Source organism: Ruditapes philippinarum, unplaced genomic scaffold (genome assembly GCF_026571515.1).
Source record: "Ruditapes philippinarum isolate M1 unplaced genomic scaffold, ASM2657151v2 ctg2575_1_1_1_1, whole genome shotgun sequence".
NCBI classification, from domain to species: domain Eukaryota; kingdom Metazoa; phylum Mollusca; class Bivalvia; order Venerida; family Veneridae; genus Ruditapes; species Ruditapes philippinarum.
This window is the reverse complement of record NW_026859698.1, coordinates 330,124-356,068: the sequence shown is the minus strand read 5'-3', so window position 1 is coordinate 356,068 and position 25,945 is coordinate 330,124. Positions and strand designations below refer to the sequence as shown.

Sequence of the window (25,945 nt, the reverse complement as noted above, 5' to 3'; positions counted from 1 at the left end):
GTATCTGCATTTCTTGCTTAGCCACTTGGCCCAAAGGAAGACAAAAATACTTTCATCCAATAAAAACTACTTTTTAAGTTGGAACATTTGCATAAGAATTCATAGAAAAGCAAAAAGGCAAAGAAATAGAATGAACGTAGCTATGTTTATTTTCTGTTGTTTTTTCTTTTACAATAATTACCGTATAAAATTACCCCACCCACTTTCACAAAATATAAAACCTACAGATTTAATGTTTTTCTTACATTTTTTACAATAAACACATGATATTAATGGAATGTCAAAATACAGTTTAAGATATAAAGTAACTTTTTTAACTTTGTACATTAATTAAGGAAATCAAATTTGAAAAATTTGAAAAAAAAATGGATTTTTTTCTTGATCTTTCTTAAAGATATTTCTAAGACAAAAACTTTTAAAATGTTTACTTTTATTGAGATTAACATATAATTTGATTATCTCTGATATGTTTAAACACTTTTTATCATAATAAACATAATTTGTGCAACAAATTATACTATAAAAATGATATAACGGTTTTGCACATAACCGACGGCCATATTGGACGCCATCTTGGATTTGGAAGAGGGATGAAAGAGAAATTTTGTAAGATTTAAATTTTTGAAAAGGAGAAACTATATACATGCTTTTGGTGTTAGTTTAAGGTCTCTACCAAAAATTGGAATGAATGAGCTAGTATGTACGTCAAATGTATATGGCGGCCATTTTGAAAATGGCGGCCATCTTGAATGAGCAAAGATATTTTGGGGCCCACTTCACTTTTGAAATCTACATGGTCTAAAGATGATTTCCTGAAAGTTTCATGCTTGTATCACAATTTGCACTATTTTCTCAATTTCCCGCCCCACTAACTAGGCCTACTGGTGTAATTACATATCTGGCTGGTGACCTTTGAACTTGTTTTATTTTGTTAAATATTTTTTGCCAAGAATGCCAAACCGTGGAACATACATATAAGTTTTGTAGGCAGTTTCGTTTTTGTTGGAAGTTTTATAAGATCATAAAATTATCGCACGTGTACGCTGTTAACCCACGTGACGTGGTAATTCGGAAAAGGAACGGAATTTACAGAATTTGTTCAAAACCATTCACATAATTTGGTGACGTTTTCCACACTTCCGGTATAAAGTTCAGCACGTTTTTACATCCAAAAAGTTAGAAATGCAACAGACTCATTCTGTTTCAGCAAATATAGCTGGCCAAGCTGCTATACCAGGTCAGAGCAGACATAAAATTGAAGAACTTGACTTTCCTTTCTGTCCAGAGGCAACAAAATATGAGAAATTAGCCAAGATAGGACAGGGAACATTCGGGTACAAATTGTTTTTATTATGATTCTGTATTATATAGGAATTTAAGACATTCAGTCCGAAGACGGCCCATACATAAACGTTTTTGTCAATAGTGTAGACTATCACAGCAAAATATTATATTTGAAGTATTCATAAGAAAATTTTACAAATTTTTAAATTACAGTCAATGATCCAATTCCGGACCGTGAGCAGTTCCGGCACACTTCGTGTACTTTCGTTCAAATATTTGACAAAATATTGCCAAAATTAACAAAATTTTGGTATGGTTTTATAGTATAATTTATTTCTCATAAATTGAAAGTTTTTTTTCTGCGTTGTAAACATTCCAACTCATTTGGCGCTTGGTTTTTAGAAGCAAGCATTTGAGAAAACAGACTCGCCGTAATGGCGCCATCATTGATGACTTTTAATTAGCGCGAATTAAAAACATAAAAAGGTAAGTATTTTATAAAACTTTGTTATTGTTTTATGTGAAAATGTATAGCCTATCAAGAGATATAACTTTTACATGGTGGTCATGCAATCCGGTCAACTCGTCCCCTGGTCAACTCGTCCCCTAGTCAACTCGACACCTTTTTGGTCAACTCGTCCCCTACTTTTGGTCAACTCGTCCCTAATATGGTCAACTCGTCCCCTTCTTTCGATCTCTGTCTTTAAAATTTCTTTAAATAATTCTTTTATGTAAAATATGTAAAATAAATACTGAATTTGATTGATATCGAAATATTAATAAAATAATTACGTCTTTTTTACGTTAAATTTTAATGATCTTTATCTAAGCGCACGTGCATAGCTTTGATGTCAAACTACAAAGACAGGTAAGTTTACAAACATTCAATTAATGTTTAATTAATCGGAGTTTTAATGATAATTAAAACTAAAATTAGGCCCAACTCTTTGATTTTTACCGCCTCCCTGAATGGATTAAAGACTGACGACAGATTAACAGAAATTAGAAACGCTAAAAACTTTATGTCGGCGCGTATTGATCTCATTATAGAAGGATCGTGTCAATTAAAAACATGATAATTGTTTGTTGGGATATTGTCAATAAAAAATTTTCCCTGATAAATATAAGATTTATTCTTAAAACACATTTGCTTGTACGTTATACAATACAATACAATACAATACACTTTATTCCGCTTTAAACTTACAAAGTTTATAGCAATAACAACAACATAAATACATGAGAAATGGTTTACACAGGGTATATGAATACTGTTGGAAATTTACAATTACAATAACGTACGAGACTTCAATTTCAATTGTTCATAGAAAAAAAAAATAAAACAATCATAATGACGTATTTGGCTGACATTTTAATTACTCATCGATAAAAAAAAAAAAAATGTAAAAATAATGTACGAGACTTAATTTGAAATTTAGTATATAACAACAATTAACACATCATAAATTTGATAACCTGTCATTTCGTAACTTTGATGCAAAGTAAATATATTTTGCTAAGTTGGTAACATTACTTTTAACATTTGTCGACATTAAAATTTCAAATTTCTTCAGTGTTGGCCATCTGCAAAAATATCTTTTAAAGAATTTTCATTCTTAGATCTCTGTATAACGGACATACAAGAAGAAAGTGATATTCAGATTCTAAAACTCCCATTGAACAGCATTTGCATAATCTATTTTCTCTCAGAGTACCATCATATCTCCCAGTTTCTATGGCTAGTTTGAATGTGCTGATACTCTGAACTTAGTTAATGCTATGCGATATTTTACAACCGTTACGGTATCTAAATATTTCTCCCGATTGAATGAATGTTTAAATAAACAATAGGCTTCTAGTTTTCTAGAATTGTTAATATCGCTGTACCATGACTGATAAAAGGCATCGAATAATCAACATTTTAATATATTTGACCATACACCATCAAAACAAATTCGACATTTGGAAAATAAATTTTGATAACAACTTTTGGCACGATTTTCACGCAATTTCAAATTAAAGACACGCGTTCTTTAAATATATAAAAAAAACGTATCCAACCACAGAGGTATTTGTGTCGTTAATCCTATTATCAAATTACCATGTGTATACTTTAATAACCAAAGGCACGTGTCATGATATATTTAATTAACAACAATTTATATCATGCATAAAACAGTACAGTATCCACTTATCGTCAATCAACACGATAATTTAGGTCATTGTATCAATTGTGTCAATTATATTTATTTATCCTCAACGGGACTTTTGAGAGAATTCGGCAACTTATACAAGCCTCAAGAGTAGAGTCGTAAGATGTCCAAAAAAAGACAATGAAATATGTGCATGGAAAAAAAAACAATGAAAGTGTGAAAGTGATTAATCGTCTTCGTGTTTTTTTTTTCTGTATGTAATTTAATCAGAATTATGCATATATATCCTTATTATAAGATGGAACTCCAAATAATCGCATACAAAAAGCGTCAAAATATGTCCAATTCAGTAATTTTATAATATATTATTTTAACAGTCTATAATGATTTATGAACTATATGAAAAACAAGTAGTAATAAAATATAAAGGACGAGTTGGGGACGAGTTGACTAGAGGACGAGTTGTCCAGGGGACGAGTTGACCAAAAAGGTGACGAGTTGACCAGAGGACGAGTTGACTCTGAATCGTGGTCATGCCGAAAAAAGGTAGAAATCTTGTTTCGAGCGAGTATACATGCGTGACCACTTCCGGTATTCTGATTTCGTTTGTTGGGGGCTGTGTCAAAACATTTATGACGTGTCAGAATGGAGTTAAATGAGTAAACAAGATTTTTAAAACATTAAAATGTGTAGTAATGAAACTGTATAGCATTTTTTCTCTAATTTATTTTATTTATATGAAATAAATTTATTTATAAAATTAGTTTATAGAATATTATTGATACATTTTGTATAAATATTGATATTTTTTTTCCAGTTTAGCTTTATGTGGAATTGTTTGGCTCCTGTTCATTTCTATGTTTATTTCTAAATATATAATTAGTTGGAACTACATTAATACTTAATTGTTGCTCATTTTGCTAGAAGAGGCTTATACAGTCACAGAATGCTATCAAGTGTTAATTTATCTTCCTGAAAAACTAAATGTAGAGTTTTGAGTCATCAATTGATTGATGTAAAGATAAATATTCTATATACAATGGGGTTATAATATTTAAAATATTTCTCTTATTTGTTTATTACAGCTTGGAAATAACCATACAGTGACAATGGGAAAGACAAAGAAAAGTGGGAAAAAGCCTTGTAGCCCTGCAGTTAAGACAGCCAATTCACTAAAACAGGTATTACATCCACAATAATTTAAAAGTAATATATTTCTTGAACTACAACCTATCCTGGCCTTCGACATTAACAGATTATAAGCTCAACTTTTCGAAGAATAAAAGTTCAGTGTTAAAGTCAATTGATTGTCTTACTCTGCATGTGCGTGAGCATCTGCATTGGTTAAGTTTTGAATTGCAAGTAGTTTTCTCTACCATTATCAAAGGTATCACCTTGAAACTTATTGTAAGTTTCATTTAAATTTTACAAGACAAGAGAAACAATACAACAAAAGCTCTCGAGGGTCTTTTAACTGACTGATTTAACATAAAAGTATGTAACATCAAATTTTCAAAAGGGAAGTCATACCAGAAAGGCATATCATTAAAAATAAATATAATCTTTGAACTGTCCGTCCGTCAGTCATTCGGGCAAAAAAACTTTACATGGGCTATAACTTTATTATTAATGAAAATGTACAAAAAATATTTTGTAGAAATATGGCACTGGGAGTCTATCACCAGGAAAGTGTCTACGGGCAAGACGTGCATTGATTGATGTGCAAGAAAAGAAGGCTTCAATCAGGCAAGCAGCTAAAACGCACTCACTGTCTGTAAGTTATTTAAGAAGGAGATTGTTTGGGGATGTGTCTGTTGACAGCAGAAATGGGCCATCGCCAGTGTTCAACAAAAAGGAGGAAGAAGCAATGGCAAATTGGTTGCAAGAAATGGCTCAGAGAGGTATGGGTTTGAAGCCAAGTGAATTCTTAGACTTTGTCCAGAACACAGTTAAGAAAGAAAAAAGAAAAACTCCTTTTGTAAATGACAGACCCTCTTACAACTGGTATAAGAAATTCATGTTTAGAAACAAACATATTATAGAGATGAGAACAGAAAAACCGCTTGAATCCAGTAGAGCAAAACTTACTCGTATAGGTATGGATGAATGGTATTGCAATTACAAGAAATTTATGATTGAAAATGCTTTACTGCATAAGCCAGAGTGTATATATAATGCAGATGAGACTGGTTTTAATTTAGCAAGCAAGGCAGGAAAGGTTATAGGACCAGTGAGAAGCACTCAAAATACATCTGTACCTCATGTATCTGGGGGTCAAAGTAAACAGCGAATTACTGTAATGTTTTGTGGCTGTGCTGATGGGAGTATGGTTCCGCCATTCTTAGTATATCCTGAACCAAGACCTCGTGGATATTCAGCGTTAACTGGAGGAATAGCAGGTAGTGGTATAGCATTCACAAAAAAAGGCTGGATGGATTCTGAAGCTTATGAAGACTTCCTTAAACACTTCGACAAACATGCTTGCAAAGACAGGCCTGTAGTCCTTTTGATCGACAGTGTAAGTAGTCATATCAGCCAGGGTGCATTTGAAATGGCAAAGTCAAAGGGAATACTTTTATATAGAATTATACCGAATGCAACACATCTAATGCAGCCATTGGACAAAGGCGTTTTTGGACCATTGAAACAGTCCTGGTACAAGGTTATGAGAGCCCATGCAAGAGAAAAGCCAGGTGTAGCTATAGGCAAAGACACCTTTTCAGAGAAATTGAAAGAGGCCTATTTGCTGTTCTACAAACCGCTTACTGTTGTCAACAGCTTTAAGTCATCAGGAATATACCCTGTAGATAGTACAAAGGTAAGGGATTCAGATCTGAAACCAGGTTTTACGTACACACATACTGATGATGAGGTAGAGGAATCAGGAAAAGCACAGCAGACAAAGTCTTCTCAAGAGGAGCTTGATGCACAGGGTGCTTTGCGTGCATTTGAAAAGGCATTAACAACACCAATTAGAAAAAAATATAAAACACGTATGGAAGAGGGGTATAATGTTGTAGGGGAGTCTCCATGTTTTGAGGTTTACAAGAAGCTTAAGTTTGCCAGTGAAGGTCGAACCTCTGAAACATCTACTGAAAAAGAACCTGTTGGAAACACAACTGATGCTCCATTATCTGGATTAGAAATTCTTGCTAATACAGCATTAAGTCATGAAACTGCCACAACATCTTGTGACCAATCATTAGAAGACCCTCCCTCTGATACTGTTGTTTCCCCAGTACTGGTTGAATCCCTGGTACTGCCAAAGTCAATAAAAACAACCAAGATGCAACCAAAAAAACTATTAGATAAACTTCCACACCACCTTACATCAGATGAATGTCTTCGAACAATGGCCTTACGTGACTTATCAAAACTCAGAGCTCAAGCAGAGAAAGAGAAAAAAGCAAAGCTTAAATATTTAGCGGCTGCTGAGTCGAGCTGTAGTAAAAGAAGCAAATCTAAACATAGTAACATTAAGTCAAAAGCATCTAAAAAGGCTGATCTTTCAAGGGCTGGTACAAGTAAAGGCATTGGAAAGACAGAAGAAGAAAATGAAGATGATGTGAAGTGTGAAGGTTGTGGCATGACTTGGAAAGAAGACCAAGAACTTGGTCTTGGAAAAATATGGGTGAACTGTGACTTCTGTAATAAGTGGCTACATACAGATTGCTGTCTAAATGAAGTTAACATTGAAAGTGATGACCCTTTCTGCTGTCCAGAATGTAAGAATGATTTACCAAAACCAAATCAAATTTGTTCTACCAAAAAATTACAAATTCATATTTCATACTTGCATTTTTTCAAAAGATGATTTCTTAGAAAAGGTATAAATTTCTGATAAATTTATTTGAATCAAAACATGTTTATGTATCCAGATAAAACCAGTGCAAAGGGAAACTTATTTTTTCAAACAAATTTTAGTTTCTTTCAGCTGTATTTAAAAAAAAACTAAAGAAGTTTGCTATTTGATAAATCCCTTATACAATTTAATGTTGATATATGAATAAATATATATATACTTTAACTTGTAGGTGCCAAATGAAAAAAATGAGGAATGTACAGAAGTGTTGGTAGGTCAGTGTGTAATTAAAGGCTATCACTCCTTCAAAATTCGACCTCCAATGATAGATGATGCCCCCTTATTAACTGTAGATAGAGAATATTGTAACATTCATGACATAAACGCATGCTTGGTATGGCTGCCTGGTTTAGAGGAGTATAAAAGTGAGTTTCATCAATTAGAAACAGACAAAACACGCAAGCTGAAACTTAATGATATAGCTGGCCTGCCGATAGGTCATGTCCCACGAGGTTTAGGTGGATGTTTTCGTGAGATACTTGACAGAAAGGATTTAATATATGCAGAGGTAACTGGTGAACCCCGGCCAAGTTTTCCACCTTGGCCAGCACCACATGAGACTGGTGGTGGTGCTGTCATCCCTTGTAGTTACATAATTAAGTGCAAGGATGTTTCTACAACCACAGCTCTTATTAGAAATGCTTTACAGGAAATGGAAGAGAAAACAGTCATGACTGTAACAAGGAGGTGTTCAAAATAGTTAGTCTAATGTAAAGAAAACCGTAAAGCTGACTGTTTCATTTTGATATCAACACAACAATTTAAAATCTTGAAACTTGTATATGTATATATATGTAGCATTTTTAGTTTAGCTCAGTGGTGCTATTGTGATAACCTTTCATTTTCCTTAGGCCACACTTAAAAAATTGTTTGTTTGCAGTAACACGACCCAAGATTTTTAGTTTGGGTAAGTAGGTTGATTTTTTTTTATATGTATATTTTTTAGAAAGCCTGTAAAATTTTTGGGTATAAGTATAGAAGGAATGGGCTAAAAAAAGCTTTTGGGTAGGGGATGATTTTGGTGAGTAGGTAGCGTTACTGCAAACAAACTATTTTTTAAGGACAGCCTTAACCACATAGTATTTTTCATTTAAACTTTTGAATGGTATCCCTTGTGTTGTGGTGAAATATTTTTTGCATACACACTTGTCGCCATGGTATTCATCTCATAATTACATGTTGACCTGTACAAAGTTTGTGCAAACCATGGTAGTCTGATTAATATCTACAATTTACATACCTCCATTTAACATGTAGTATAACATTAACATAACTTTAATCTGTCTAAATTTACAGCTGAAAGTGAGCAATTAAGACCATCATTGTCATATTTTTTGAAAGCAGTTGATTTTGCATTATTTTTAACATCTGGTGTAATTATCTTTGTGGATAGTCACTTGTTCTATGTTTTTAATTGTGACATACCTATAGATCAGAGAAAGTCTGCTGGTTAATTCTTAAGAAAATGTTTATTTTGTTGCTTTTATATTAAAAAGAAATGTTGCATGTGACTGGTTAGAGATTAATTATCTCCATACATGTGTAATTAATGGTCAGCAAACGGGTTGAGGTTGTGATATTCAACATGCATATTAGGTATTATTACAGTATTTTTATTTTCATATTTATTTTCAACAAGCAGTTGTGATATTTGTACAGTATTTTATTTTCATGTTCAAATAACCCACAGGTGGTACAGTATTTTAACTGCAGTCCTTTCAGGAAGTTTGTTCATTATTGGACTTGTGGTAATATTCCAGAATTAAAAGAAAGCTATGGAATATTTAAATTTATCTTTGTGTTGTTCTTTTTTTATCATCAAATGTAAGTCCAACTGAGAACACTAACTTCAAGTGGTATTTAAAGTTGAAACAGGACTAATTTTAATCTGGTTTGTCTGTAAACATGTTTTGATAGATAAATAATATTTTGAGATGCCCCCCAATAACAGAGGTTAAAAATAATATCAAAGAGGGCGCCACATCCGGAACTGCATCCGAGGTCACGGAAATGCATCGTTTGGTTACAGCGGAGTCGAGCAAAATTTACATTCTTCTTTACATCAGATTTAATTTAAACCGTTTCAGAAAGGTAAAAGAAAGATTTGTTATAACAAAAATGACCAAACTTTCTCCAACAATAAAGGTTTCATGCTGTATGCAGACAAATAATCAAAAGTGGTACGGAACCGCATCATAGACTGTATATGGTGGCACACAGGTGACATGTGTACTTTTAAATATATCTTGTGCGCATGTATTAAGTTATGCACATGAGATGATAAAATCATGCTCATGCATAAATTATTACAAAAATGCCATAAAAATTTAAGGGTAAGTGCGGTAGATGTGTAGGTCCTAATATTAAAACATTACATGCCACCAATCGAGTGTTATACTCTTTATATGGAGTTTATTTCATAACGAAAGTGTTGCCATGTTATAAAGTTGTTCTGAGTTAGTGATATAAGTATGGTCATCTTTAAATTGATGGAAAAAAATGTAACCAAAACTCAGCAAAAATTTGAATACTCTTCCTTCAGAACATGGCTTAACATACCCCAGAATGCAGCTATGGCAATGTAGATTTTCAAAATTTTCCGGGGGAGCATGTCCCCGAACCCCCCTTACACAAGTGCCTACACATTGGTTTCTTTCAAGCTACGCCCCTGTCATGAGATACTAAGTCATGGGCACCAGATAATTAACTTACAAGTGTATGAGATACCATGTCGTTTATAACTCAGAGTTTTTTTCCTTATATAACTGATACCGGAAAACGGCACCGTTCCCAATAGAAAATAGACAGCAAATTTCCCAATTCATCACCACAGATATATAAACAATGGATAGGAAACTCCGAAAATAGACGTTAATCCGATTCAGACCCACAATCCTTTGCGCGCTTCGGTGATAATCAGGGTTTCCCGCTAGTCTGCGATTTTCATGCTATCGTTAAACTTCGGCGATATCCATGAATAATTGCTTACATTGCCGACATGGATTTTCATCTGAGAAATATTTTTGTGGAAAAGTGTGTTTTGTATGTTTTAGAAAAAATAACTATTGCTTCTTATTGCCCCCTGCCTTTTCGAAGAAAAAAGGGGGATATAGAAATAGGCTCCGTCCGTCTGTCACACTTTCGTGTCAGGTTCATAACTTTGTCATTTATGAAAGGAATTTGAAATAATTTGGCACAAATGTTTATTATAATAAGATGATATGTCATGCGCAACAACCAGACCCCTACCTCCAGGGTCAAGGTCGCACTTGCTCATTCAAGGTCAACATTGTCTATTTGAGGGTATATGTCGTGTCCGGTCCATAACTTTCTTATCTATGAAGGAATTTTGTAAAAACTTGCCATAATTATTCACAATAATCAGACGATGTGTCATGCGCAAAATCTGGCCACCTACCTCCAAGGTCAAGATCACACTTGGAGGTCAAATACTTACATAGTCCGTTACAGGGTATATTTTGTGTGCGGTCCATAACTTTTTCATAGATCAAAGGATATTGAAAATAATGCGCACAAATAGTCACTATAATAAGAGGATGTGTCATGCGCAACACCTGCATCCCTACCTCCAAGGTCAAGGTCACACTTAGAGGTGAAAAATTAGTCTGTTATAGGGTATATTTTGTGTGGGATCTAGAACTTTGCATAGTTCAAGGGATTTTGAAATAACTTGGCACAAATAGTCACAATAATAAGACGATGTGTCAAGTACAACACCTGCACCCTTACCTCCAAGGTCAAGGTCACACTTAAAGGTCAAAGGTTAACAGAGTCTGTTATTTGGTATATTTTGTGTCCAGTCCATTTCTTCTTCATAGATTAAGGGATTTTGAAAATACTTGTCACAAATAGTCATAATGATTATATGATATGTCATGCGTAACATCTGTGTCCCTACCTTCAAGGTCAAGGTCACACTTAGAGGTCAAAGATTTACATAGTCTGTTATAGGGTATATTTTGTGTCCAATCTATAACTTCTTCATAGTTCAAGGGATTTTTAAAATACTTGGAACAAATAGTCTCAATAATAAGACGTTATGTCATGCACAACACCTGCTTCCCTACCTCCAAGGTCAAGGTCACACTTAGAGGTCAAAGCTTAACATGTTTCATTTTATTTTTATGCCCCCGCCATGTAATGGCCGGGGCATATAGTGTTACCCTGTTCCGTCCTTCCGTCATTCCGTCCTTCCTCCATTCCGTCATTCTGTCATTCCGTCATCATCAGTTTCCGTTCATTATCTTAGTAAGGGTTGCACACATTCAACTCAAATTTGACATATGGATATGTCTTGAGAAAATACAGGTCAAGTTCGAATTTGGTCATGGTTCGATGATTTTTGGCAGAGTTATGCCCCTTTTACTTTAAAATAATATGAAATTTTCAGTTTCCGTTCATTATCTCCCCAATGGTACAACACATTCAACTCAAACTTGACATATGGATATGTCATGAGAAAATACAGGTCAAGTTCGAATTTGGTCATGGTTCAATGATTTTTGGCAGAGTTATGCCCCTTTTACTTTGAAAATAATATGAAATTTTCAGTTTCCGTTCATTATCTCCCCAACAGTACAACACATTCAACTCAAATTTGACATATGGATATGTCGTGAGAAAATACAGGTCAAGTTCGAATTTGGTCATGGTTCAATGATTTTTGGCAGAGTAATGCCCCTTTCACTTTGGAAATAATATGAAATTTTCAGTTTCCGGTCATTATCTCCCCAATGGTACAACACTTTTAACTCAAACTTGACATATGGATACATCACAGGAATGCACAAGTCAAGTTCAAAGTTGGTTATGGTTCAATGATTTTTGGCAGAGTTATGCCCCTTTCACTTTGAAAATAATATGAAATTTTCAGTTTCTGTTTATTATCTCCCCAATGGTACAACACATTCAACTCAAATTTGACATATGGATATATTTTTGGAATGCCCAGGCCAAGTTAGAATTTGGTCATGGTTCAATGATTTTTGGCAGAGTAATGCCCCTAACACTTTAAAAATAATATGAAATTTACAGTTTCTGTTCATTATCTACCCAACTACTCAAATTTGACATATGGATATGTCAAAGGAATGGGGAGTCTAGTTTGAATTTGGTCATGGTTCGATGACTTTTTGGCAGAGTTATGTCCCTTTCACTTTGAAAATAATATAGATACATCTTAGGAATAAGCAGTTTAAGTTTGAATTTGGTCGTGGTTCAATGATTTTGGACAAACTTATCTTTCTTGAATGTTGTAAAAATTTTGAACTTTCAGTTTCAGCACTGAAATGTATGTAGCCAATGCCCATTATTTTGGCTACAAATATGAAATATGCTATTTTCAAAAGGTTTAGACTGAATAATTTCAGTGCCTTGAACATTGTATGAAAATGGTTTGTGTTAACATTGAAAAGTTTTAAGGGCTTTGAACTTAAAATGAAAAAAATTATTTGTGCAAACAAATTTGGAACTAAATATTATAACATCTGAAATTTTGGCTGCATGCGGGGGCATCCGTGGCATGATGACACATTTCTAGTTTTAACAAATTTATTGTTGCATTTGCAGATCTAGCATTGATCATAATTTTGGACTAAATGTCCTGAGATCTATACCTCAATCTTTTGAAATAGCACAATTTTATGCTTCATATAAAACTTCCCGAGGCAGTGGACGTTGGTAACTCTGTTACAAATTCTTGTATAAGTAGAAAATGTTAAGTCTTTTTTGTTGATGTACCTCCAGGAATTTAATATGGCGGTATTTTGGCTACTTTTACCCAGGATGAATCAAATCTTGCAAAATCTCATGACATATAACTTGGGGGAACACAATTCCGCTGATACTGATTTTAACTGTGTGACATCACAGTTTCTTCTCCGTCTTATATTTAGCTCCATGTCATGACTGATAAATTCCAAAAATAACTCTGAAAATTTCCTCAAAAATAAGCAAATTTAAAGGTAAACAAAGACAGTAATGGATGCTTCCATATTGATAAGTGATATACAATAAAAACCAAGTATAATCACATAAGCGATATTCCTACCCAGTTCATTTCATATTTTTAATGTTTCATACCTAAACATTATTTATGTACAATTGTTATGATTATCATTTTTTTTTTCAACGAAAACCGGGTTATTGAAATGCCGAAGTCAGCATTGGACGGTCGTCAACTTTGATTTCCGCTCAATAACTTGTATTTGCTTTGGCCCACCAATCTTGGTGTGTCAGTGTGGGTAGCTTATATCAAGAGGCAGCTTGGGATTGCTACCCTGATGTCTGCGATCAAGGTCAAGGTCACTGTTGTTAAAAAAAGAAATTCAATTTTAGCTCAATTACTTGAGGTTGCCAAGGCCTATTGACAATAAACTTAGTGTATAGTAAGCTTATATCAAGAGGCAGTTTGGGAGTGCTACTCAGGTGTTTGTGATCAAGGTCTAGGTCACTGTTGCTAAAAATAGAAATTCACTTTCTGCTCAATAACTTAAGTTTGCTTTGGCCTATTGACACCAAACTTGGTGTATTGGTACCTAATATCAAGATGCAGTTTGTGATTGCTATCCTGCTGTCTGTGATCACGGTCTAGGTCACTGTTGCTAAAAATAGAAATTCACTTTCCGCTCAATAACTTAAATTTGCTTTGGCCTATCAATTGACACCAAACTTGGTGTATTGATACCTAATATCAAGATGCAGTTTGTGATTGCTATCCTGCTGTCTGTGATCACGGTCTAGGTCACTGTTGCTAAAAATAGAAATTCACTTTCTGCTCAATAACTTAAATTTGCTTTGGCCTATTGACACCAAACTTGTTTATGGGAAGCTTATATCAAGAGGCAGCTTGGGATTGCTACCCAGGTGTCTGTGATCAAGGTCACTGTTGCTAAAGATAGAAATTCAGTTTTAGCTCAATAACTTGAGTTTGCTTTGACCTATTGACACTAAACTCGGTGCATGGGTAGCATTTTGCCGGCCCTGGTTAAACATTAATTTTGACTAAGTTATGGCCCTTATTTATGCCCCTCCCCCATTTAAAAAATGGGGACCATCCGGTTGATCAGTACATATGTACTAACAGCTTGATATCCTTGTCCATTTCATAACTTGAAAAGAAATAAGCCCTGGTTTATTTATTATGCTGCCTGAAGGGTGAGCATATAGTCGCCGCTTTGTCTGTCTATATCTGTCCGCTATTCTTGTGCGGAACATAACTTTGAAACAACAAGAGGTATCAACATGAAACTTTGAAGGTAGATAGATCTCATTGAATAGATGTGCTGTGCACAAGAACCGTAACTCTGCCTTGCCGAATTTTTGAATTATTGCCCTTTCTTTATTTTTACACTTTGAACTTTGTCCGGGACATAACTCTAAAACTATAAGAGGTATCAACATGAAACTTTGTAGATAGATAGATCTCATTGTGAAGAAGTGCATTGCTAAAGAACCATAACTCTGTCTTGCCTTTTTTTGGAGTTATTGCCCTTTGTTCATTTTTATACTTGAACTTTGTGACATAACTGTAAAATTATAAGAGATATCAACATGGAACTTTGTAGGTGGATCGATCTCATTGGATAGTAGTGCAGTGCTAAAACCCTGAGCACAGCCTTGCCTATTTTTTGAATTATTGCCCTTTGTTCATTTTTACACTTTGAACTTTACCCGGGACATAACTATAAACTATAAGAGATACCAACACAAAACTTTATAGGAAGATAGATCTCATTGAATAGTGCAGTGCAAAGAACCATGACTCTGTTTTGCCTAATTTTGGAGTTTTTGGCCTTTGTTCATTTTTTCATACTTTTTCAACTTGGTAACTTGTGCGCATTACTTAATAACTCTGTGCATGATATAGTGTATTATGTGCACAACTTAATTATTATGCACATCATGGTATGTGGTTTGTCAGTCACTTACATATCTCTTGCGTGCGACTTAGTGTTATGGGTTAGAGGTTGATGGGTTACGATAAGGATTTTAAAACATGGATTTTGCTGTGGACTGTGGACATATTCTAAAAGTGCTCTTATTTATCTTTCTTTTTAACAGCCTGTGTATTTTTATGACAAATTATGGATTTGAATTAAATTTACTAAATTTGTTATGTTTATATGTTAGCACCGGAAATTCTTCTATATTATTAAAGAACCAAAAGTGATAAACCTTTTCCACCATTATTGAAGTGACATTATGCCCATCTAAGGGTATATAGTGAGTGAACATGTGAATATATAAATAAGTTTTCATTTTGCAATAATTCCTTTTGATTTAATAATTGACTTCGCATAAAAAATAAATAATGCACGGATCCTATGGAATATTCTATAAATATCCATTAGAATTTACGTGTAACGTTCAGTTTATAAAAAGAGACTGAGTGGGGTAGTCTTTTTATATTTAGGCAGATTTATATTTTCATCCTAACATTTTCAAATATTACTTTTTGGTCAGACATCATTTTAACCCTTTCGCTGCCAGAGGGTTATTGTTTTATTGCTCACCTGTATTATTGATTTATTATTATTACTATTATTATAATAGAAACGGCTAAAGCCGTCCCTATGGCAGTGAAAGGGTTAACAGTCAATCTTTTGAAATATAAAGTCAATTCAGCTCAACTTGACTATGAAAATATAAGCATAATGTCACTTTGATCTTGGCCACCTTTCAGGTGTGTGCATACAGTTTAACCAGCTTCTACACCTTTGGCTGACCACCTTCAAACTTTCATCTTGATATCCCCAAAATGATGAATAACAGTGTTTAAAAAATGCATTGGATATTTATAGTAGATTTGAAATGTCTGGCATTTAGTGATATAAAGATAGATTGGTTTTTCTGGCTTTATTTTTAGCCTTCCTAAACAAAATTCAAGCTATTTTTTTTCTAAGGTCGATTTCAGTTTATCACTTCAAACTTAGAAGATTTAGTCAGTTTTTAAATTGGAATGCATCTCTGAAGGACAGATACATGTTTTGATCAGTGTAATTGATATACAATTACTTTTATAATGCTTTACAATAATAAATCAATTTCAATGTGGCTACTTTACGATAAGCACTTTTGTAAACACATTTTAAATTTTATAAGCCAGTAATTTTTTTGTTAAAGTATACTGGATATTTATTCTGTGTATACTGTATTATAGGTGTAACTACATCAATATTTACATGTACAAACATGTAATTGAATTCAATATGTGCCCTTCTTTATTATCACTTGATATGAAGAGAAGTTTGATCACCTTATCAGTTACACAAACACTAATTTAACTGTATACACTAGTGAACCATTAACTTTTAATGCAAAACAGCAAATGAAAGCCATTATGTTTTGCTATACAATATGATACATAAAACCAGGCAGTGTAACGTGGTATTTGTGACATACATGTAATCTTAACCTAATTTTACCCCATGTATATTGCGAAAAATGGCCGTTTTCATTGAAAAGCCTATTGTAACATGTTCAAACTGCTATGAAACATGCTTCAATACTGATGAAACTTGGCACAAATGTTGACTAGACCATAGCCTCTGTGCGTAAAATTCCTGTTACCATAGCAACGGGGAACGTCTCAAAATTACCAAAAACCATTATTTTGCATTGTTTTTTTCCATCAAAACTGATTGCAAAGTGTTGCAACTTCTCAATGAATTGAGATAGGTAAAAGGCTTTTCAGCGTCTGTTACTAGTTACCCTGAGATTGACCTGAGTCCATTTTTAGCCTATCAGATGTCCAAAATTTTCTTGGTGATGAGGGGGACTGCCACCCCCTTCAAACCCCCCAAACAGAAGGGGGCACATCCCCCTTCTGGCAACCCCCTGATGTAACATTTGGATGGGGGCGGCGCCGAAAGAGTGGTCACTTTTTTTTTTTACAACATTTTTTAAACAATAAACAGTGTTTGGGGCCTAAATAAAGGGGGGGGGGGGGATGGGGGGCAAAAAGCCATCAAAAAACATCTATATGAGAGAAAAGGTTAAGTGGCAGATCTATTTTAAGAATTAAGACTTGTGTCCATGTTTAGAAAATCATATAAGAATTAAATAAAAAAACGTCAGTTTGAACCGCTTACAGTAACATTCCTATTACACTCCCCTAATAAAATTCCCCCTATAAGATCAAGAACAAAATTCTTATTAAACCTTTTACAATGTGATATACAAATAATAACAATCTTTAAAAATATTTTTTTTTGTATTTACAGAAATTTAAGTCAATAAAATAACCAAATTTGGTAATTAAACTGTTAATCAATTATGGCCGATTATTGACTTTCATGCTTTTAGGCACTATCGGGCAGTTTTCATTACCTTTTTTCGTACAAATTTATAAGAAAGTATAAAACATTCATTTTTGTGTTGCCTCTACAGAGTAGTGGTGACATATAGTGATCACTTCCGTTTTGTCTGTTTGTCCCACTGTCCATACAAACATATATATACTGGGGCTGTGGGAACAATTTGATGCTATATACATTCAGTAAGCTCTATGTGGCTACTTTTTCTCTTTTCTTGGCTAAAGAAAATAAAAAGAGAACGAAAGAGTAGCCACTTAAATACCAAACTTTGAGCAAATCCATCTGTCTGTCCGTTTGTCACAAAGCTCAGTGTCCAGACTTCTCCTCAAAAACTACTGGTGCAATTTGATCCAACTGTACGTAGGAATGATCAGTGTCAAGTCTAGTTGTGCATGACATTTTCTGGTTCATTGATTTTTGTCAGAGTTATGACCCTTTAATGATCTTTATTGTTAAAGTTTGTCTGGACTACTCCTCTTATACCACTAATGCAATTTCATTTAAACTTTACAGGATTGATCTGTAGCTCAAGTACATGCACATATTACATGGGTTTTCTGGTTGAATGATTTTAATAGCAATTATTGACTTTCTATGGCAACAATTGACTTTTCAGCAAACAGTGTTTTCTAAGCTAGGTGAGCAATAAAAGGGCCCTCATGGTCCTCTTGTTTAACTTAGAATCTTTATCAAAAGTGGTTACAAGTGTTAACAGACTGCATGCTGCGCTCTTGTTTTTTTCTGAAAAATATGTATTTATGAGTGAAGTGGATGCCAAGGATTATTTCCTTGTTTGTTATGGTCAAAAGTATCTCACCAAGTCCTTTAGAATTGATGGTCTATTATGGCTTTCCCAGAATTACAGAACATGACTACAGTACTACTATCACAAGGGTTTTCATAACAAACTGTTTGTTACAGCTGCCCTGTCTGGACAAATTGTGAGTTTTGATTTAAAAGAAAAATGAAAATGAGGCTTATATTAGGGGCATCACAGACGAAATATACCAGTTCTTTTAAAATTGTTTTTTTTAGCATTAACCTGCTGAATTTCTGAAAAAGACTGGTCCTGTTTCAATTTTTGGAACAGTATATTATCAGTGTTTGGAAGACAAAAATGTTGAGTTAGTCAGTCAACAGTATAGAGCCTGGTTAGACAGTGAGTGCGCCAATGTGCATGTTTGTCTGTCAGTATATACTGATTAACCCCTGGTTATGGGTTAATTAGAATGAGGTGGAGTTTCTTTCAGTGATAATAATGTACATACATGTAATTTTGCATGATTTGAATAAATCATTGTTTCGACCATTACTATACATCTATATGGCCACAGTGACATTTAAACAGATAAAATAAAAATGGAAATGAAGCTACTGAAATATGATGTTAGATCAACATATTTCCACAAATTCTCTTCTTATTTTCAAGTCCTTGCGCATATTGCACGGGTTTTTCGGTTGAATGATTTTTGGCCGAGTTATGGCCCTTTGATAAAAAGGTGTTTTTTTCTGTGTGTTGCCAGATACGCAAAAGCTTGTCCGGACTACTCCTCATAAACTACTGGTGCAATTTCATCCAAACTTTACAGGAATGATCAGTACCAAGTTTAGTTGTGCATACTGTCAGCATTTTACGGTTCAATGATTTTTGTCAGAGTTATGGCCCTTTAATAATATTTTTTTTAAAGTTTGTCCGGACTACTTCTCTTATACCACTAATGCAAAGTCAATGAAACTTTACAGGATTGATCTGTAGCTCAAGTCCTTGCGCATATTATACGGGTTTTCTGGTTGAATGATTTTTGGCCGAGTTATGGCCCTTCGATAAAAAGGTGTTTTTTTCTGTGTGTTGCCAGATACGCAAAAGCTTGTCCGGACTACTCCTCATAAGCTACTGGTGCAATTTTATCCAAACTTTACAGGAATGATCAGTACCAAGTCTAGTTGTGCACTGTCCGTCTGTCTGTCACAAAACTTGTCCCAACATGAAATTGGCCATCATGAGGCGACACATGTGATTACTGATCGCTCTTGTTAATTTTTTTATTTTTAAATTAAAATCTATTAATTTTCCTAATTCAAGTATTAGTGATTTATTTCTATGTCAGGGAGGTTTTTAAAGCGAGAGATAGAGCTAACAGACAAGTGGTGGCTATGAAGAAAGTCCTGATGGAAAATGAGAAGGAAGGGGTATTAACTTTGATTTTATCATCACAGGCAAACTTTTTTTAATGCAGATCAAAAGCTTTGTGTTTTCATTAATGCAATGCTCATCAGTCTGAGAGAGACAGAATGTGATTGTTTTAAAATTTTGATGAGAATTTAATTTCATTTAAATCTAAATTAGCCCATAAGACCTCTTTCTAGGTATAGTGCGCTTTTGTGTCATATGTCCATTATTGTATTTGTGTGCCTCAATATGCATCGATGCATCAACAATTTTTTGTCTGCTGTAGACTTGTTTCATTTGAAGAATAGGGAGAGCTAAATTGTACTCCTCCCTTTGTTAGTATTCACACTTTGGCTTTGCTTTCAAAAACTACTAAAGCTTTACACACTGATTTGAGACCATGAATAGGTCAAAATATAACATCCTATATAAATCTAACATGAATTTCGACAGATCTAGAATTATGGACTTTTTAGAGTTAAAAAATAATTCTACAATATTTAGGTTCTTGTTTTACCATCAGTAGTACTGATAATAGTTGAGCACCCTGTCATATGACAGCTTTTGTTAAGTAAAAATGAAAAGTTAATATACTAAAGATTTGTAAATATAATTTTTTTGTGGATTTATTTATATTCCAGACCAATTTTATAATTATAAAACCTTGCCAGTTACAGGTCTTAAAATCTTTGTACCAATTTTAGAATGACCTGATGCCATCTTACATATATATAATGGACCTATCACTTCTGAAGTTGTCAAAATAGGCATGTTTTAATACAGTAAAGGGACTCCACTCGGGATTTTTGACATGACAGGACTGGAAATAATTTTTCAAGATTAATGTTCTTTTGCTTTCTGTTTAAAGTGGGCAGCAGATCTATGTAAGAAATTCAAATTTTATGGTTTTGGGCTTTTGGACCTCAGTGGAGTGCCTTTTACACTGTTGACTAGAATGGTTGTTAAAATACCAGATTTAAATGACTTGGATTTTTATATGTATGAAATCATATATAATTTGTATGTATTTCATTTGTATTTCAGTTTCCAATCACAGCACTTCGAGAAATTCGTATTCTGAAGTTACTGAAGCATGAAAATGTTGTCAACCTTATTGAAATATGCAGAACTAAAGGTACATATATAACAAGTTGTGTCAAATATTTCACATGCCTTTTCCCAGTTTCACCACAGGTCAGATTACCAGATCCATTTCCATTGGCAAATTTGCTTTTTTTTCCCTAATATTTAAAATATTATTCCCAATCCAACTGAAATTCTCAATATCAAAACTGACAAATTTGCTGGAGTTCATTTCAGTATGTTATCCGACAGATGATTCTACAAATTTTAATGTATCTTTATGCTTATAATGATATTTGCATTGGTTGGAATAAACATTTTTGCACAATTCAAAATACCGTGTAAAAAATTAAAGATGAATAAGGTTTCAAAATGTACTGAATATATATTTTTTTCCAATTTAGCAATTTTACAAAGCAAAATTTCCCAAAATGGGCATCGTACTTTTTGCCAAAATGGCATTTCTAAATACCTTTCATACATGTGTTTAATTATTACTTTTGGGTATTATTACTGTATATAAAAATTGCAACTTTTCCATGAAATCTATCTACTCTGGACCTGTGAAATTCTGACCTGCTTTATACAAAATTGACATAAGTGTATCATATTGATGTGTTAAATTATATCATTATGCCCAGGGTAGGTCTGTTCATTTTAAAAATTAAAGTTTTTTATAAAAGAGGTCACAGTCTGAAATGCAAATATCAGAATATCCTAGTACATGTAATTGTTTAACAGCCGTACTAAAGTTAAAAATAATTTTCAAACCTTCTGATATCATTTCTTTTTTATTTGAATTTCATGTACAAAGTGTTTTTGTAAATAAAATGTGTTGAAGTCATTAACTTATTAATTTTTCTAATACATGTATATTTTGTTATATTCTTCAGCTAGCCAGTACAACCGATTTAAAAGTACTTTCTACCTGATATTTGAGTTCTGTGAACACGATCTTGCTGGGTTACTAAGCAACATGAATGTCAAGTTCAATCTAGGAGAGATAAAGTATGTCATCAAACAGTTACTGGAAGGTCTGTATTATCTTCATACCAATAAGATCTTACACCGAGATATCAAAGCTGCGAATATTCTCATCACGAAGGGAGGGATATTAAAACTGGCAGATTTCGGGCTGGCACGGGCGTTAGATCATATCCAGAAGTACACAAACAGGGTAGTGACATTGTGGTACCGCCCACCTGAGTTGTTGCTAGGAGAAAGGAATTATGGGCCGGCTATTGATATTTGGGGTGCTGGATGTATAATGGCGGAGATGTGGACACGAACACCAATCATGCAGGGACGAAATGAACAACACCAGTTACATCTGATCAGTCAGTTGTGCGGCTCTATAAAAACTGACGTGTGGCCAGGCTGTGATAAACTCGATATGTTTACTCAAATTGAAATTCCCCAAGGTCACAAGAGAAAGGTCAAAGAACGATTAAAGCCATATGTCAAAGATCAATTTGCTCTAGACCTTCTAGATAAAATGCTGACGCTTGACCCATCTAAAAGACTAGATGCTGATGGATGTTTGATGCATGATTTCTTCTACGAGGACCCTGCTCCACAAGAGCTTACCCGCATGCTATCCCAGCATTCAACGTCAATGTTTGAGTTCCTGGCACCCCCTCGACGAAATCAACAGGGACGTCCAGTTGCTCAAAAAGTACCGCAGAATATGGATCAGAACTTTGAAAGAGTGTTTTGAATGGAATTAAGTGTTGAGATATTCTGAGATTTGTTTAAATGGTTGTTGTTAAGTTTAAAAAACAAAACAATACAAAAAACTGTATATAAAGGGGTTTTATAGTTTACAACAAGTTGGTTACATTTGCAAAAGAATTTATAGATATAAGTAATATCTAACATTGAATCTAGTTGTATGAGATAATACTTTTAATATTACATTAAAATAATGCAGCAAAGCATTTTTTTTATAGATAAGTGGTATATAAAGTAATACCTGTCATTGAATATGGATGCTCGGGTTTTAAATTTACTATTTCAAGAATGTCAATGATTATAGATTTGCTTTTATGGTTACTGTCATTATATCTTTTACAAGACTTTTTTTTATTCATTATGAATGGAGCATAGGTCTTGTATTATGATGATGAGCAACATTATATATTAATTTCCAGTTTTAAAAAAAAATAACGTGACATTTATTTACATACTTGTGTACGTGATATAAGTGGGAGGAGACCCTTTGCTATTAAAAATCATCATAAATTTATGAAATGATGATGAATTGCAAAAAATAATACACAAACAATTTTACTTTAAGCTCACCTGATTGAGGGCAGTGTGTCCGTCATCCACAACATCTCCTAAACCACTTGATGGATTTTAACCAAACTTCACAAGAATGATTTTATGTTGTCCTCTTCAAAAGTTATATAAATGGTTCCAGTGCACCTGATTGAGGGCAGTGTGTCCGTCATCCACAACATCTCCTAAACCACTTGATGGATTTTAACCAAACTTCACAAGAATGATTTTATGTTGTCCTCTTCAAAAGTTATATAAATGGTTCCAGTGCGGTAATTAGGTCACAGGAGCTAAAAATTGACTTAAATTAAAAATGAAATCTTAAAAAATCTTTTTCGAAAAACTACATTGCCCAGAGCTAAGATATTTTACATGTAGCATCACCTTGCGTTCTTTTAAATAAGTATTAATCATGCCCCTGAGGTAAAAAATGACCCACCCTAGAGGTCACGTAGTTTACATAGGATTTCTATATAGGAAAATAAATTATAAGTTTTTTATGAAACTGCATTGAATGCCTAGTTTAAATATTTAGCATGTAGTATTTCAAAGTTGACCTCTACAAAAGTAGAATTTAAAATAATTAAAAAAATAATTTATATAGAATTGTTATGTTGAAATTTAGAATATTACTACTCAGAAACTACATTGCCAAGAGCTTAGATGTTTGGCATGAAGCATCTTGATCAAGTGACCTACATTTTGTAGTTAGTTTTATGTATAAAATTTCAATTGCATGCTCATTTCCAGATGCAGATTTGAACTTAGTTGACATAGATTTCCATAATGCCTGTCTTTTATCAATAGTTATCAGTATCATCAGTCTTCTGTTATTTTGAGCCTTTATAGTAAGGTGAGCAATATAGAGCATCATGGCCCTCTTGTTACCAATATTCATGATATCCTGGAACTAATTGAGTTAGAAAAAGATTTTTGAATATTTTGAACTTAACTTATGTGGATAGTTAGTGCATTAGACTTAGGTTAACTTCCTTTAAATTAACACTTGACAACATTTTCTACTGAGAACAATTTTGTAATTTTTTATAAAAAAGAGGACAAATCGGGAAGCTTCTGCTTTAACAGTTTGTTAATGAATTATATAGATAAAATTGATCTACCTCAGGATTTTTAAATTTAGATTTTGCTTTTTGTTTGGAAAGATAGAACTATTGCATGATTAATATTTGTTTACTTTTTTCAACCAAGGTGGAAATATTATGTTATTCAAAGTGACCTTTTCACCTTTTTAGATGATGTTGCCAGACTGTGTTCATGTATATTCATTTAAATTTTATTTTTCTGTTTATTTTTTCAAAATATAAAGAGGATATTTTTTAAGTTCAGTGTAAGATCGGAATATATTTTACCGAGTGAGCACCAAAAGGTATATTTCACGAGTGGCGCAGGCACGAGTGAAATATGAACTTTTGGTGTTCACGAGGTCAAATATATTTCAATCTTGCGCTAAACTTAACAAATTTTCTTTTTATTACATGCTATGAAACCTTTAAAAAGACATTTTATCATGGTACTAAATGAAAAGCGCGCCAAATTTTAATACAACATGTCGTCATTTACAACGTCACGTCATTAAGCTGGTTTCCAGTGCTGTGCACGCTGGTATTTCACTGAGACAACGTATCGGGCTTAAATTCAAAACAGTGAAATTATCAAATTGATAATTTCACTGTTTCAAACAGTGAAATTACCAGTTTATAAATCACTGATATATTTCTATAATCCACCAAAAAGCATGTAATAAAAAGACATAGTTACCTAATCCTGTACATTATTTTGTGTAAAGTTAATTTAAACTTCTGTTTTATTTTTCTGTTTTGATTTGTTTGTTTTTTTCTGTAAGATTTAAACTTTACAGTGTGTAAGACTTGAGTATATCTTTTGCCAAATCTTGCCTGTGTTCAAGTATGTGCTGAAAAGATCTCAATTTTCATGTTATAGTGTTTATTTTCCATACTGTTGTGTCCTAGTGTTTGTTTTTCAAGATGTCCTAGTGTCTGCCATAAATGTCAAAATTGGCTCTGCCCTTGGGTTCATTAAGTTTATAATATTATACAACATAATCATCAAAATTGATGGTAAGAAATATTATTAAGATTAAGCAGCTAGGATTAAAAATGACTAGCCCAGTCAATGTGACCTTATAAATTACTCATTTGTTTTAAGAATTATGATCTTTTCAAGCAAATTATCTCTGGGTCACCATGCAGCCCACCCACTTTCCTCACGGATGGTTTTGTTTGCTTTATAAAGTAGAAAAATGGAAGTCAGTGCTTTGGTGCTTTAATTAATTGCCTTTGAATTGACCACCCTGTTGTTTTATGTTTATTGAAAAAGTTAGATGGTTATTTTGAGGGTAAGACCTTACAGAATAATTTGATTCTTTTTCTTCAATGGTTATGCCATTTCTCACATAGTCCAAGGTATTGAAATAGTCTAGCTCTAATTAAGCGGTGTGTATATGTGTAGGCGAGAATAAAACCAGGTTGTAAGCATAATTTACTCATTCATTCTAACATTATAGCATTGTTTAAGTTGAACATGTGATTTAAATTATTTGAGATGTTTGTGTTTTTGTAAAAGTATGATTTACATTATGAAAATATTGTTAAAGTTAAAAACTTTTATATTTGAGTTTTTTTATTTGTTGAGTTTCAATAAAATATTTAAAAAAGTTAAATTGTTCTATGATATGAAAACGTACAAAGTACCTACAGTATTACAAGGCATTTTTGTGTCGCCTCTACGGAGTAGT

General features: G+C 33.4%; 2 protein-coding genes across 4 annotated transcripts; both read left to right on the top strand.

Moving 5' to 3' along the window:
- The first annotated feature begins 1,119 nt into the window (after positions 1-1,119).
- On the top strand, positions 1,120-25,858 carry LOC132757545 (cyclin-dependent kinase 9-like). The gene is made up of 4 exons (XM_060748858.1): positions 1,120-1,334; positions 19,745-19,826; positions 20,851-20,941; positions 21,783-25,858. Exons 1-4 carry the CDS (start codon positions 1,183-1,185, stop codon positions 22,604-22,606), a joined length of 1,149 nt encoding a protein of 382 aa, XP_060604841.1. The 5' UTR covers positions 1,120-1,182; the 3' UTR covers positions 22,607-25,858.
- Positions 4,066-9,502, top strand: LOC132757544 (uncharacterized). 3 transcript variants are annotated; one of them, XM_060748855.1, is made up of 3 exons: positions 4,066-4,096; positions 4,523-4,618; positions 5,095-9,502. In XM_060748855.1, the coding sequence occupies exons 2-3, from the start codon at positions 4,547-4,549 to the stop codon at positions 7,249-7,251; spliced, it is 2,229 nt and encodes a 742-aa protein (XP_060604838.1). In that variant the 5' UTR covers positions 4,066-4,096; positions 4,523-4,546; the 3' UTR covers positions 7,252-9,502. The 3 variants fall into 3 exon arrangements, with proteins under 3 accessions (XP_060604838.1, XP_060604840.1, XP_060604837.1); XM_060748857.1 differs by lacking the exon at positions 4,066-4,096 and having other exon boundaries at positions 4,103-4,618; positions 5,095-7,162; positions 7,472-9,502; XM_060748854.1 differs by lacking the exon at positions 4,066-4,096 and having other exon boundaries at positions 4,103-4,618.
- Positions 25,859-25,945: the final 87 nt, after the last annotated feature.